We start from the raw sequence: 16,531 nt of genomic DNA on the forward strand, positions 1-16,531 counted from the left end.
ATGCTCTTGTGCTCTGATCTCGGGGGTCTTTCCTCTGCTTCTTCCCCTCACTGTATGGTATAATGCTCTTGTGCTCTGATCTCGGGGGTCTTTCCTCCGCTCCTTCCCCTCACTGTATGGTATAATGCTCTTGTGCTCTGATCTCGGGGGTCTTTCCTCTGCTTCTTCCCCTCACTGTATGGTATAATGCTCTTGTGCTCTGATCTCGGGGGTCTTTCCTCCGCTCCTTCCCCTCACTGTATGGTATAATGCTCTTGTGCTCTGATCTCGGGGGTCTTTCCTCCGCTCCTTCCTTTCGCTGTATGGTATAATGCTCTTGTGCTCTGATCTCGGGGGTCTTTCCTCCGCTCCTTCCCCTCACTGTATGGTATAATGCTCTTGTGCTCTGATCTCGGGGGTCTTTCCTCCGCTCCTTCCCCTCACTGTACAGTATAATGCTCTTGTGCTCTGATCTCGGGGGTCTTTCCTCCGCTCCTTCCCCTCACTGTACAGTATAATCTCTGATCTCGGGGGTCTTTCCTCCGCTCCTTCCCCTCACTGTATGGTGTAATGCTCTTGTGCTCTGATCTTGGGGGTCTTTCCTCCGCTCCTTCCCCTTACTATACAGTATAATCTCTGATCTCGGGGGTCTTTCCTCTGCTCCTTCCCTTCGCTGTATGGTATAATGCTCTTGTGCTCTGATCGCGGGGGTCTTTCCTCCTCTCCTTTAACCCCTTCTTCTCCGGCCTCGGTGGTTTCTTCTCGGAAGGAGAATACGATGAGACGTGAATTATGAATGTCCTTCGAGTCACAGACGGAGCGAGGGACCGATAAATAATGTATGGACGGAGGAGGGGAGATCTCAGCAGAATCCCCTGCTCCGGCCCGAGCCTCAATAATTCACACTCCTCGTACACCGTAAAGCCGCCGCTGGCAATATGGCCGCCTCCATAGGGGTCACACAGGGCTCTCAATATAGTCCTTCTCTTGTTTCGTACCTATGACAACTCTTCTGGTCATCCTACCACTTCTTATGCATAGCGTGATTATTTCTGAATAGAATGGTATAGCTTCGGTGAAGACTGACACACGGCAGTAGGGCCTATCTACAGCAAGACAACTGTGACATTCAGGATTGCCGGAAAGCTGGGTGCCATTTTCCCATGTTTACGGCTATGTGTTTTTTTTTTTCAGACTCATCGGCACATTTCGGATGGTTCTCCAGAAAGTGGTGGAGCAGGCGCAGCTGGAAGTGTCGGACACCCTGATCGATGACAACAACTCGGCCATCCGCGTAGGTATCACTGTCCACCAGATGTCCACATTATATACCGTACTTATGGATGATCTATCTTTTCTAGAACCTTCTAAGGTCATCCTTAAAGGAATCATGCTACAACTTAAAGGGTTTGTCCATTAAACAACATATTTCACCTGCCACGGAAGTCAGATAAATCATAGTAATCATATGTCCCAAATGAGACGATGCTGTACATGTGCGACCACCACACATATACACAGTGATTGGGGCGATACTGAGCATGTGCGACCACCACACATATACACAGTGATTGGGGCGATACTGAGCATGTGCGACCACCACACATATACACAGTGATTGGGGCGATACTGAGCATGTGCGACCACCACACATATACACAGTGATTGGGGCGATACTGAGCATGTGCGACCACCACACATATACACAGTGATTGGGGTGATACTGAGCATGTGCGACCACCACACATATAGACAGACAGTGAATGAGATGATACTGAGCATGTGCAACCACCACACATATAGACAGTAATTGGGGCGATACTGAGCATGTGCGACCACCACACATATAGACAGTAATTGTGGCGATACTGAGCATGTGCGACCACCTCTGATATAGACTGTGTTTGGAGTGATACTGAGCATGTGTGACCACCACACATATAGACAGTGATTGGGGCGATACTGAGCATGTGCGGCCTCCACACATATAGACTATGTTTGGAGCGATACTGAGCATGTGTGACCACCACACATATAGACAGTAATTGGGGCTATACTGAGCATTTGCGACCACCTCTGATATAGACAGTGATTGGGGCGATACTGAGCATGTGCAGCCACCACACATATAGACAGTGATTGGGGTGATACGGAGCATGTGCAGCCACTTCTGATATAGACATTGATTGGGGCGATACTGAGCATGTGTGACCACCTCTGATATAGACAGTAATTGGGGCTATACTGAGCATGTGTGACCACCTCTGATATAGACAGTGATTGGGGCGATACTGAGCATGTGTGACCACCTCTGATATAGACAGTGATTGGGGTGATATGGAGCATGTGTGACCACCTCTGATATAGACATTGATTGGGGCGATACTGAGCATGTGTGACCACCTCTGATATAGACAGTGATTGGGGCGATACTGAGCATGTGTGACCACCTCTGATATAGACAGTGGTTGGGGCGATACTGAGCATGTGTGACCACCTCTGATATAGACAGTGGTTGGGGCGATACTGAGCATGTGTGACCACCTCTGATATAGACAGTGATTGGGGCGATACTGAGCATGTGCAGCCACCACACATATAGACAGTGATTGGGGTGATACGGAGCATGTGCAGCCACTTCTGATATAGACATTGATTGGGGCGATACTGAGCATGTGGGACCACCTCTGATATAGACAGTGATTGGGCGATACTGAGCCTCTGTACTGGCATTGGAGGGGGTCTCCGCAGTCTGACCCCCAGCCGTCATACGCTTATCACTTGCTCTGTATGTTATTTATTGAATCCCTTCATTCATAGTAACCATTTTCCTCACCTCTGCTTGCTGTAAGTGAATGGCGTCATCCTGGCCTTAGAAAACCTTCATGTCCACATCTGACAGATACCGGACTATACACCGACTCCCGCCGTGGACCATGACAATCGTGCCGTTCATGTGGCTGGGGATTTCTTTGCCATGGGTTTTCCGGACATCTGAATAAGGAAAGTGTCAACAATCTGGAAGCTCTTCCCTCGTTCCCTCATCTCCTCGGCTGCTGTTCATGGTCGTGCACCGGCGCTGATCACCCGCTCACACCATTTACTTTGGGTTTGGACGGCGCCGGTGGAAGCAACAAAGTGTGAACTTCTGTCATTTATAATTTCCCGTTACCGTGGTAACCTATAATGAATGGCTGCGCGGCTTCTCCCCGGAGAAGGAGGGTTTCTCTCATCTTTTCTGGAAAGTTCATCATATTTGGATGACAATGTGTGTCCACCGCCGTCCAGATGTGCTAAACCGCTCCCTGTGAGACTGTACAAACTGCAGGACATCCCCTGGACAGTGGTGCTATTAGTCCCTGTTATCATCCACAAGTCCGACATTGCACTGAAACACTATGGAAGCTTCTGCAGGCCTCCAGTAGATTCTGTGTTTGTGTAATTTTATACATTTGCTGTCAGTGAATGGAAACCTCCAAGAGTTCAGTCTTCTATAGATCTCGCCCTGCGGAGAGCAGCTCGTTACAGTGTGTCAGTGCAGACAATCATCTGTGAGCGAAACCAGCACAGGCCCAAAGCCCCCGACTGTCCTGCACTGAGACATTGCACCAAACACTGTGCTGAGAGCAGAGGTATACACTCCCTGACAGAAGTTCTGTCGCTTATCCATAAATCCGTAAATAAAAGCTTATAACCTGACTTTAAATTCATCCATTGGTTTTATAAATTACTCTTTTGAAGGCAGAAACCCTCCCAAATTTGGTTTAGGTTATGAAAATAAAGTTTCTGCAAAGCTGAAATATTGATCATTTAATGAACACAGAAAGGTCAGATTTTGGCAAGACAAAAGTTTTGTCGCCTTGTCATATAATGCACCCAATCCTAGTTTACATCCTCACCTGTGCTCACTAAATGATTGGTTAATTATTGGGTGTGTATAAAAAGAAACCCAGCACCCCAGACCTTCACTTGAACTGCAACTTGACCTCTGACGACATGCCAAAAATCCACCCTGCGACCAAAGCCTTGATTATCAAGAGGCTGAAGACCAGATCCACTGCAGAGGTGGCTGCACCTTTAATGTGTCTCAGCGTCAAGTACAAAGAATTAAAAAAAGATTTGAAGAGACTGGAGATGTTTTTGACAAGCCCAGGTCCGGCAGACCCCGCAAGACAACTGCTCAGGAGTAACGTTTGTTGGTTAGAAAATCCAAAGCCAGCCCCTCTTCCACTGCAGCAGAGCTCCAACAGGCCTGGTCACCTCAAGTCCCTGTGTCAACTAGAACAGTTTGTGGGATTTTATCTCGAAATGGCCTCCAAGGTCAAATCAATGCCCAGAAGCCAGCACTAAACAAAAGGCAAATGCCACATGGTTTTTTAATTGCCAAGTCCCACAGCCTGCTAAACAGATGGACGCTGGAAAAGTGGCAGAAGGTGGATTTATCTGATGAATCTTCAATTGAATTACACCACAGCCGCCGCAAATACTGCAGGAGACCTACTGGAGCCCGTATGGATCCAGAAAACAGTTAAGTTTGGTGGTAGAAAGATCATGGTCTGGGGTTACATTCAGTATGGGGGTGTGCGAAACATTTACAAGGTGGAAGGCAAAATCAATAGCCTAATATATCAAGAAGTATTAGCTACCTCTTACATTCCCAATCATAAAAGGTGTCAAATTCTGCAGCAGGATGGTCTCCATCTCATACATCCATCTCTACAACAAAGGTCCTCCTGGCAAAGAAGATCAAGGTGCTCAAGGACTGGCCAGCCCAGTCACCAGACATGAACAGCATTGAGCATGTTTGGGGTAGGATGAAAGAGGAAGCTTGGAAGACAAAACCAAAGAATCTAGATGACCTCTGGGAGGCATGTAAGATGCATTCTCTGCTATTCCTGATGACTTCAGCAATAAATTGTATGAATCATTGTTGATCCGCATGGATGCAGTCCTTCAAGCGTCACACAAAATATTAAATATGGCTCTAATAGCAGCACAACTTCATTCCCCAATGTTATGCCACATATCTTTGTATTAGAAGTTAATTATTTGTCTGAATTTCACATTACTTTCTGTGGGTGACAAAACTTTTGTCTTGCCAAAATCTGACCTTTCTGTGTTCATTAAATGATGAATATTTCAGATTTGCAGCAACTTTATTTTCATAACCTAAACCAAATTTGGGAGGGTTTCAGCTTTCAAAAGAGTAATTTATAAAATCAATGGATGAATTTAAAGTCAGGTTATAAGCTTTTATTTACAAAAAAGCTTATAACATGGATAAGCGACAGAACTTCTGTCAGGGAGTGTATGTGTCTAATCCTGTCTGTCCTGTGTGATACTGTCTGCTGAGCTGTGTATCTAATCCTCTCCTGTGTGATACTGTCTGCTGAGCTGTGTATCTAATCCTCTCCTGTGTGATACTGTCTGCTGAGCTGTGTATCTAATCCTCTCCTGTGTGATACTGTCTGCTGAGCTGTGTATCTAATCCTCTCCTGTGTGATACTGTCTGCTGAGCTGTGTATTTAATCCTCTCCTGTGTGATACTGTCTGCTGAGCTGTGTATCTAATCCTCTCCTGTGTGATACTGGCTGCTGAGCTGTGTATCTAATCCTCTCCTGTGTGATACTGTCTGCTGAGCTGTGTATCTAATCCTCTCCTGTGTGATACTGTCTGCTGAGCCGTGTATCTAATCCTCTCCTGTGTGATACTGTATGCTGAGCTGTGTATCTAATCCTCTCCTGTGTGATAGTGCCTGCTGAGCTGTGTATCTAATCCTCTCCTGTGTGATACTGTATGCTGAGCTGTGTATCCAATCCTATCCTGTGTGATACTGTCTGCTGCGCTGTGTATCTAATCCTAACCTGTGTGATACTGTCTGCTGAGCTGTGTATCTAATCCTCTCCTGTGTGATACTGTCTGCTGAGCTGTGTATCTAATCCTCTCCTGTGTGATACTGTATGCTGAGCTGTGTATCTAATCCTCTCCTGTGTGATAGTGCCTGCTGAGCTGTGTATCTAATCCTCTCCTGTGTGATACTGTATGCTGAGCTGTGTATCCAATCCTATCCTGTGTGATACTGTCTGCTGCGCTGTGTATCTAATCCTAACCTGTGTGATACTGTCTGCTGAGCTGTGTATCTAATCCTGTCCTGTGTGATACTGTCTGCTCAGCTGAGTATCTAATCCTATCCTGTGTGATACTGTCTGCTGAGCTGTGTATCTAATCCTAACCTGTGTGATACTGTCTGCTGAGCTGTGTATCTAATCCTCTCCTGTGTGATACTGTCTGCTGAGCTGTGTATCTAATCCTAACCTGTGTGATACTGTCTGCTGAGCTGTGTATCTAATCCTATCCTGTGTGATACTGTCTGCTGAGCTGTGTATCTAATCCTCTCCTGTGTGATACTGTCTGCTGAGTTGTGTATCTAATCCTCTCCTGTGTGATACTGTCTGCTGAGCTGTGTATCTAATCCTCTCCTGTGTGATACTGTCTGCTGAGCTGTGTATCTAATCCTATCCTGTGTGATACTGTCTGCTGAGCTGTGTATCTAATCCTCTCCTGTGTGATACTGTCTGCTGAGCTGTGTATCTAATACTGTCATGTGTGATACTATCTGCTGAGCTGTGTATCTATTCCTCTCCTGTGTGATACTGTCTGCTGAGCTGTGTATCTAATCCTCTCCTGTGTGATACTGTCTGCTGAGCTGTGTATCTAATCCTCTCCTGTGTGATACTGTCTGCTGAGCTGTGTATCTAATCCTCTCCTGTGTGATACTGTCTGCTGAGCTGTGTATCTAATCCTCTCCTGTGTGATACTGTCTGCTGAGCTGTGTATCTAATACTGTCATGTGTGATACTATCTGCTGAGCTGTGTATCTAATCCTCTCCTGTGTGTTACAGCTCGGAGCACATGTCGGATGCCTCATTATGGAGACTGGTTTGGGATGTGTGAGGTGCAGGATTTATTTTACTGGTGGACGGATGATTTTTGGACAATGATTGCACATTTTCTTTTACTGCAGCGCACAAACCCCTCTCCCCAACATTAAACTTAGAAATAAAAGAAATTATAAAATTCTAGATGTGTAAATTCCCGTCCTCACAAAAATGTTTGCACTTCCCCCATAGGGCATGCATGGTATCAATTGGACATGTAAGCTCATACAACCCTTACAGTGCCAACATAGTGTCCATGGGACAGGCAGGGGCATACCCCCCAGAGCGCCAACATGGTGTCCATGGGACAGGCGGGTCATATTCGCCCCAGAGCGCCAATATGGTGTCTGACTCGCCCACCCCAGGGCTATGGGACACCTGGTGCCGGACCGGACTAGTCCGGTGGTAGTCAGTGGTGGCTGGGCCCGGTTCCGTGGCCCTGGTGGGTGTCAGTAAAATATGTGGCTTGCTTGTTAATGGTTGTGTTCGTGACGCCACCTGTGGTATGCGGCTAATAAGCCGCCGCTGCTGTGTGAGGCCACCGGGATGATGTGATGGCAGCTATGATGGTACTGCTCCCCACAGGTGGAGCAATGCCCGGGGCACAGTTGGTGCTTGTGAATGTCTATGAAGATGGAATAACTGAGGCAACTTCAAGGGTGCAGTTCCAGTTCTTTACTCACAGTTCTTGTCACAGCTGTAGGGACCCTTGGACTGCTGGGACCACTGTCAGGGACCTCCGCCGTTTCTGGGGTGATTCTGAGAGTGAAATCCGGTGCCCTTCTCTTAGTGTCTCCTTCTCTGCTGTCTTCCTTAGCCTTGCCTTTGTTAGGGTGGACCTGGCTCGGCCTCCACTACAGCCTCCAGGCTGGGGGGTCACCTGTCGGCTGATTACCCCTTTTCTGGACGGCTGCTATGGGTTCTGGCCCTGGGAGCTTGCAACGTCCCTGGGCCTCGGTTTTTACTGTTTGGAGATTGTCTTTGCACTCCTCCAGTCTCTAGGGACCGTCCCCTGTCGCAGCTTAATCGCTCCACCGGTGTCAATGTGGAACAGGCCACCGCAGCCCGCAGCTACCCGTAGCGCCTCTAGGCCCTCGGCTTCGGTACCTAACAAGGACTGCTCGTGGTACCTACAGGACTACCCGCGGCCCTGCGACCCTTTCTTTCTTTTCTTTCTCCTCCTTGCCTGCCTCCAGCAGGCCTCCTCCTCCCTCCTTTATCTCGTTCTTCTCCTCCAACTACATGCTCACTCCTTAGGGTACCTTCACACTTAGCGATGCAGCAGCGATCTGACCAGCGATCTGACCTGGTCAGGATCGCTGCTGCATCGCTACATGGTCGCTGGTGAGCTGTCAAACAGGCAGATCTCACCAGCGACCAGTGAACAGCCCCCAGCCAGCAGCGACGTGCAAGCGACGCTGCGCTTGCACGGAGCTGCCGTCTGGAAGCTGCGGAGACTGGTAACTAAGGTAAACATCGGGTATGGTTACCCGATGTTTACATTAGTTACCAGCGCACAGCTGTGTGTGCAGGGAGCAGGGAGCCGCGCACACTGAGCGCTGGCTCCTTGCTCTCCTACCATAGCTACAGTACACATCGGGTTAATTAACCCGATGTGTAATGCAGCTACATGTTCAGAGAGCAGGGAGCCGCGCACACTGCTTAGCGCTGGCTCCTTGCTCTCCTAGCTGCTGTACACATCGGGTTAATTAACCCGATGTGTAGAGCAGCTACATGTGCAGAGAGCCGGAGCCGGCAGCACAGGCAGCGTGAGAGCTGCAGAGGCTCGTAACTAAGGTAAATATCGGGGAACCACCTTGGTTACCCGATGTTTATCTTGGATACAGCTTACCTCAGCTGTCAGATGCCGGCTCCTGCTCGCTTCATTTGTCGCTCTCTCGCTGTCACACACAGCGATCTGTGTGTCACAGCGGGAGAGCGGCTTTGAAGAAAACGAACCAGGGCTGTGTGTAACGAGCAGCGATCTCGCAGCAGGGGCCAGATCGCTGCTCAGTGTCACACACAGCGAGATCGCTAATGAGGTCACTGCTGCGTCACAAAAAGCGTGACTCAGCAGCGATCTCGGCAGCGAGCTCGCTGTGTGTGAAGCACCCCTTACTCTCTCACTCCCCGAGGTAACTGACTAACCTTGACCTTCCTCTCTGTGTCTGCTCTCAGATGGCTCCTCCCACCTCCTCAGTTGCTCTGTTCTACCCTATAGGAGCAGGGATGGGTCTTACGGCCCCTCCCAGCATGCAGCATGGGAGGGTAACTGCCACTTTCCCTGGTCCTGTGTGTCCCTAGCAATGGGTGTAGTGTGGATTTACCAGGGGACCGGAGTTCACTCTCTTCCTCTCCCAGAATGGGGCATCACACCGCTGATGGGGTGCAATGACCTGTGGCGACGGAAGCCTCAGGGGCGCCACATGTCCATGAGACAGGTGGGGTCATACTCCTTCAGAGCGCTGACATGGTGTCCATGAGACAGGTGGGGTCATACCCTCCCAGAGCACCAAGATGATGTCCATGGGACAGGCATGGTCATACTCCTCAACAGTGCTGACATGGTGTCCATGGGACAAGCGGTGCTACAGGCGGTGTCATAACACTGACATGTACCGCAGGGCTGTGATTTTGGGCGGTGTGATTGGCAGCCTCGTTACTTTGCGCAGTACTACAATCTTGATTTTGGAATGGGCGGGGTTTATTTAAAAACGGACGTTTCTGTCTGGACTTTGCCTGATATAGGATGGAGCTTAAAATGTTCCATCATTCAGTATTAAACTGTGCAACTCCAAGAAAGAAAACAAAAACAGATGCGTTGCCCCTAGCAACCTGTTATTTTTTTCGATATTTTTACAGTAAAGAATTTTAAGAAATTAATTCAGAATCTGATTGGTTGCATGGAACAACATGCTCCCTTTTAGTTTCTTGTGGATCTAGCAATCATAATATTCCCATATCTCCAAATGATCTCAGGCTTCAACGGACGAGACTCATAAAAATGTGCTAAAATGGAGGATTGGTTGCTATGGGAATGTGACTGGTTACTAAGGAGATATAATTAATTTCTTTGGAAATCTGGTTGCAACATGAATAGTAGTTACTATGGGAATTTGACTGGTTGCTATAGAAGTCTGTGCGGTTGCTATGGGAATCTGACCAGTTGCTATTGGAATCTGACTGGTTATTAACGGAGTCCATCAGGTTACTATGGGAATCTGGTTATGAATTTGGTTACTATGGGAATCTGACTGGTTACTATGGGAATCTGGTTACTATGGGAATGTGACAGGTTACTATGGGAATCTGGTTATGAATCTGGTTACTATGGGAATCTAGTTATGAATCTGGTTACTATGGGAATCTGACTGGTTACTATGGGAATCTGGTTATGAATCTTGTTACTGGGAATCTGACCAGTTACTATGGGAATCTGGTTATGAATCTGGTTACTATGGGAATGTGACTGGTTACTATGGGAATCTGGTTATGAATCTGGTTACTATGGGAATCTGGCTATGAATCTGGTTACTATGGGAATCTGGCTATGAATCTGGTTACTATGGGAATGTGACTGGTTACTATGGGAATCTGGTTATGAATCTGGTTACTATGGGAATCTCACTGGTTACTATGGGAATCTGGTTATGAATCTGGTTACTATGGGAATCCGTTTATGAATCTGGTTGCTATGGGAAACTTACTGGTTACTTTGGGAATATGGTTACTATGGAAATCTGACAGGTTGCTATAGGAGGCGTCCGTCCAGTAGCTATGGGAATCTGACTGGTTACTATGGGAATATGGTTGGTTCCCATTGGTAACTTCTTGCATAGCATAGGAATCTGGTTACTATTGGAATCTGATGGGTTACTATGGGTATTTGCTTGCTAACTTGTCTGATGTGTTGGTATGGGAATCTGATTGGTTGTTAGGGCAATTTGATTGGATGTGATAGGAGTCTTACTGGTTGCTATGGGAACCTGAGTGGTATCTAAGGTCCATTGGTCGTCTTGTAAACAAACCAGCGCAGACGGTCAGTGAACACGTTATCCCCAGCGACCAATCACCTCACTGCTTTCACTTTCTCACCAGCCCTGTAGTTATGGCAGTTGAAATCTGATCGGTTGCCATGGTGCCGTCCGCCATATTGTCTATTATAGATGGAAAGAGGAGAGACCTGCTCCACCATGATATCGTAATATATCGTGTGGGTGCGCACAGAGTCGGGACCTACCCCAGAGACCACTGCACCCCAAATTCAGGACTATCCCGCTGGATCTGGGCCCCTCCACACCCCCAGCTCTTGTGTAGCATATATCTTATGAACGTCACACGCACAGGCCTCCGACCCGTCACAGCTGCCATAGCCATCGCTTCTTCTAGAAGTTGTGACCTCACCTCTCGTCCATCGGAGTCAGGCACGCTCATTTTGTACCCTCTTTGGCTCCCGTAGTGGAAGCTCTTAAGGGTCACCCATACTTGTGAAAAAAAAATCAAAAATTGCAAAAACGTGTTCTAAATTGGGCAAAAACATCCCTCCTCTTGTTATGTGGTGATATCAGTGATGACTGAGACAGTCCCCGACATAATATTACCTTACTGATGTGAGGGACACAGCAACACAGAAAGATCGGGGACCCATAGGTGCCGCCAAAATGGCTGCCGTGCCATCCATCAAGGCCCTATTCAGACGCCAGTGCGTTTTCTCAGGCAGTTGATGCTCATTTTCGGTGTAACTAATGCCACAAAAGTAGCAAATTGTGCAACAAATATCATAACAAAAGATGCAAATTGCAAAAAAAAAATAATCCTTAGAAGACTGCACATTGGGCAAACCTAAGACCTCCATTTATATGGTGATATTGGTGATGGCTGACAGTCCCTGACATAACGCTTGCCATTTTTGTGGCTGGAGATGCAGATTTGGTGCTGAAATTTCCATTCATACACCAAATTTTTTGCGTTTGCGCGTTTTTTCACATGCTTCTTTCAAATGCTGCAGGGGTTCAGGCACTCGCGATCGCCACCAGGTCTCCGACTGATCTTACAGCTGGGATCCGGCTTTTACTGCCAGGAGCAATGCCTGCTCCGCTCACAGCAGTATAACCCCCTAAATGCTGCGATCAGTGTGATCGCAGCATTCAGGAGGCAGGGAGAGGAATCGCTTACCTCTTCCCGACGGTCAGGTCCCTGTAATGCGATCACAGGAACCCAATCGCTGCCATGGTAACCCTGGGTTGTCACCATGATGACCCGGGGTTTCTGAGGTATGGATCGCCTCACAGACCAGGCTACTTACATCACCGGAGTTCCCTGCAGCAAAGTCCTACGGTAAAGACCGCAAGATGAGAAAATGTCTGCTGACACTGGCTATATGGACTAGATGCAGGGACCCCGGTGATGTCACAAGGTGACCCGAGTTCATGCCATTGCATTTGCAGGAAATCCCAGTGATCCACCGGCATGAACTCTATTCACCTTGTGACCTTACCAGACTTCCCTGCAGCAAGGTCCCGCGGTAAAGACTGGGAGATGAGGAAATGGCCGCAGGGAACCGCAGTGACGCCAAAAAAGCACATAAAAACATATACAAAAAGCGGCATAGGCATTACATATGCGTTTTTTTTCCTGCAATTTTCACTGACTCCATTGAAGTCAATTGGTGAAAAATGAAGAAAAAATTGACGCTGCTTCTTTTTTCAGCAACAAAAGCTGCAAGGAAAAAAAAAGCAACGTGTGCACAGCAAGTCAGGATTCTCATAGACTTTGCTGGGATGCTTTTTATTTGCTTTTAGTGATTACAAGAAACAAGGAAAAAGCATGATAAATGCAATGTGCGCACAAGGCCTTAGGGTAGTTTCTCAAATCCAGATGATGGATATCATATCACGACTGTAGCATATGTACCCAGCTCCAATTTCTACAGTCCATTCATAGGCACCAGGACTCGGCTGCAGAAACGGATCTTCTACCTTCATGTCACAGCACCAACTCACTGACCAAACATGTGGCTTATTGTCCTCCCTCTCCTGGGTACAGACCAATGGATGGGCAGAAGTGCTCACACCCGCCCCCTTAGACATTTTTATCCTGTAACTTCAAGTATGAAGGAGGGCAGTCTCTGGCCAGTCTGCAGGATTGTGTATTAGGGAGGCCCCCTGCAAAGGAACAATAGACACACAAGCCCCCCAGACAATGAATTACAGGCCTGATTACATTAAGGTCCATGGAGGCCAACTAGGATAAACACATTTATTTACAACCCCTTCCCCCTTCAAATTGTGTACCTTAAACTGACAAGCAAGCAATCTCAAATAAAAATTAAATAACGAGAGTGATGTAACCGGCTCATCTGATTTCCTTTGTCTTTCAGACCAGCGTCAGTATTGAGATCAGGTACCAGACCATGGACGGTTCTGTGGGTGCTTGGAACGACGGTGAATTTTTAGATAACTCCCACATGAGAGGAGAAATGGACGGCAACTTCCATCTAGAGACGGACAGCCTGCTTTCCGGACAGACTAATAACTCAGCCGTGTCTCCTGGAAGATCCCACCAAAGCCTACAGTCGGGAGAGAGGGTCTTCAGAAGGTAATGTCCCCCACTATGATGTATGGGGTGTATGAATCTTCTGGGTCTTCCCATATGTAAACATTGACTTTTTACGTTTTTACATTTTAATAGTAACTGATTGTTAAACCCTGAGTAGTCCGATCCTGTAGTGATAACAAAGAAACAGTCAATGATAGAAAGAAGTCTGTGGGATAAGACTACTCAGGGTCTAATTGTTGTCTGTTACCATGGTGACACATAGATTTGCCTAGGAGCTGTGGTTAAAAAACGGTAAACTTTTTTTTTTTTTTTTTCATTTTGGTGTCATAAGGAAAGTAAAAAAAAAACCTGTTGTGTGGGAGGACGTGGCCTTGTGAGCAAACGAAATATTTGGGGGGGGTCTTTATGATTTTTTGGGATTGTTTCCATCGATTGTTTGCATCTCCAGTGAGCTGGGACTTCTCGTCAAGGTTTGGTCATGGTGGTTCTGGCTTACTTCGCCTCACAACTCACCATGAGTAAAAGAGATCTCATACTTGAACGATCGGAGTAACAAATGAATGGCCCAATGTCACGAGTGACAGACAGTCCTGTGGTGTCCGGCGATAGAAGGTTAGAGCGTTTGGCTGTGCAAAATGCTCTCCGATTTGCTATTATGCCATCTGTCCGTATTCAGTGTACTAGGCATCTCCTTTGCTGGGTTTTCATCCTTTTCCCTTTAGGACCCTGCAGATCTCCTCTTCCCTTCAGCTGCTAATCATCTGTATTTCCCCTTGGGTTTAAATAGTCTAATTTTCCCTGGACTTGTGCTGGTGATATTCAGTTCCTTCACAAGCTCTGGATGCAAGCAGGCGGCTTGCAATCATCTGTAGGATTGTTACTGCTCTTTACTGAACTTCTTACCGAGTCATCTAGAGATAAGCTGTTTGTTGTTTTCCCTTGTTTGTTATATCTGTGTGCCCTTTAGTTGGGTTGATGAAGAGCTCATACCATCCGCTCCCTACTTAGGGCCTAGATACAGGGTCAGCCTAGAGTCAGGTATCCTGCTCGGCGCAGGAGGGAACTTGGGGACCAGTGGTAGGCTTGGTCAGGGGATCACCATCTCCCCCCTCCCTAGACATAGGGTTTCCCTTCCCTTTCACCATTCGCTTTGTATTTCCCCATACCTAGTGTGACACCTGGGCTCATGAGCCTGGGATCTGATTAAACTTTGAGGTGAACCCATCACTGTGGAACTGATCACTTATCATCAGGATCTGTTACTTATTCGATACCAAGATGAAATATTTGACTATGAGCATTTCAGTGTAAGGCTAGGACCCCTAGAGTGATGGTAAAACCCCACTTTTAATATGACTTTCCCAAAAGTGAAAATATTATGATTTGTCCTCTTTACTTCAGTTTATCTTCACTTCGCTGTAAGATAAGATCTAACACATTAAATAAAACTTGTCACTTTCCATATATATAATTTTTTCGTTACCTGGTGTAAATGCCGCTGTTCTCCTGAATCTGGCAATGTTTTTCTTTAGTTCCTGCGCCTCTCCATTCCTGAGATATGGCCTCCTCTTCTAGTCTTTTGATCCTCATGGGCGTGGTCCTCTGCTCTTTTGTGGGCGTCTCCTTTAGGACCACACCTACTTGGCTGAAAAAGACTAGAAGTACATACAGCAATGAAGAGGCCATATCTCCGGAACGGAGAAGGCTAGGAACAAGAGAAAAATTTCGCCGGATTCAGGAGCACGCCGGCTTTAAGAGCAGGTAAAGAAGTTCCATATTTACAAAAGTGACAGGTGTGTTATGTATAACTGTTCAGAAACTGCAGAATTTTGAATTCAGCTCCGGAGCTTAAGTCATGACTTTAAAGAAAGAGATTTATAATTTTCCAAACTAACGTTCTTGCCGAGACTTACAGATTTTCTTCATTTTTTTTTTTCGCTCTTTCATCCTGCATTAATCTTCGTCGTCTTCTCATTTTAATATATTCCATCCCTGGCGACCGTCGCCATTTACGGAGAGACTATCGTTCCTAAATCCTCCCATCTGCCGGGTGTCGCACTCTTGATTTTGTGTGACAGCCCAGCGGAGACTCTTGTGTTCTTACAAGAAAGCGTCCTCTGACTGTGAAGGATAATCGCCAGCGACCGGGCGAGGAGCATAAATCAAAGGCAGCGCGTCCATCACACAGAGGAGATGAAGCGGCCATCAAAGGCCTGTTACTGTGTCACTATCAAAGCCCAGGCCGCGGGATGTGAGCTGCACATAGCCGTACTGCAATATGGGCAAATATCAGAAATATGGAGCTTAAAGGGCTCGTCCACACCTGACACCTGTCCTCCTGGTGCACCTAATATATCTAAATATAATGCAGGGGTCTGTACTGACCCCATTATTGTCCTGATACCTTCAACCAAAATGCAAATGTTCTATACATCTCAATTCCAGGCAGAAGCTATGAAAGCAAATACTTATTTTAGAATGTAGCAGAGCAGATGTAGCAGAGTGGATGTAATAGTGTTAGTGTAGCAGAGCAGATGTAGGAGAGTGGATGTAATAGTGTTAGTGTAGCAACAGAGCAGATGTAGCAGAGTGGATGTAATAGTGTTAGTGTAGAAGAGCAGATCTAGCAGAGTGGATGTAATAGTGTTAGTGTAGCAACAGAGCAGATGTAGCAGAGTGGATGTAATAGTGTTAGTGTAGCAACAGAGCAGATGTAGCAGAGTGGATGTAATAGTGTTAGTGTAGCAGAGCAGATGTAGCAGAGTGGATGTAATAGTGTTAGTGTAGCAACAGAGCAGATGTAGCAGAGTGGATGTAATAGTGTTAGTGTAGCAGAGCAGATGTAGCAGAGTGGATGTAATAGTGTTAGTGTAGCAACAGAGCAGATGTAGCAGAGTGGATGTAATAGCGTTAGTGTAGCAACAGAGCAGATGTAGCAGAGTAGATGTAATAGTGTTAGTGTAGCAGCAGAGCAGATGTAGCAGAGTGGATGTAATAGTGTTAGTGTAGCAGCAGAGCAGATGTAGCAGAGTAGATGTAATAGTGTTAGTGTAGCA

At 46.8% G+C, this 16,531-nt stretch overlaps 1 protein-coding gene across 1 annotated transcript in view; it reads left to right on the forward strand.

The window, feature by feature from the left end:
- The window catches only part of OTOF (otoferlin), a 410,132-nt gene that overhangs the window by 188,139 nt on the left and 205,462 nt on the right, over positions 1-16,531 (forward strand). Inside the window, exons 4-5 of the mRNA XM_075341675.1 lie at positions 1,174-1,273; positions 13,297-13,514. Of these exons, the coding sequence (XP_075197790.1) occupies positions 1,174-1,273; positions 13,297-13,514 (318 nt within the window). The remainder of the gene's footprint in view (positions 1-1,173; positions 1,274-13,296; positions 13,515-16,531) is intronic.

Source organism: Anomaloglossus baeobatrachus, chromosome 3 (assembly GCF_048569485.1).
Source record: "Anomaloglossus baeobatrachus isolate aAnoBae1 chromosome 3, aAnoBae1.hap1, whole genome shotgun sequence".
Lineage (NCBI taxonomy): Eukaryota > Metazoa > Chordata > Amphibia > Anura > Aromobatidae > Anomaloglossus > Anomaloglossus baeobatrachus.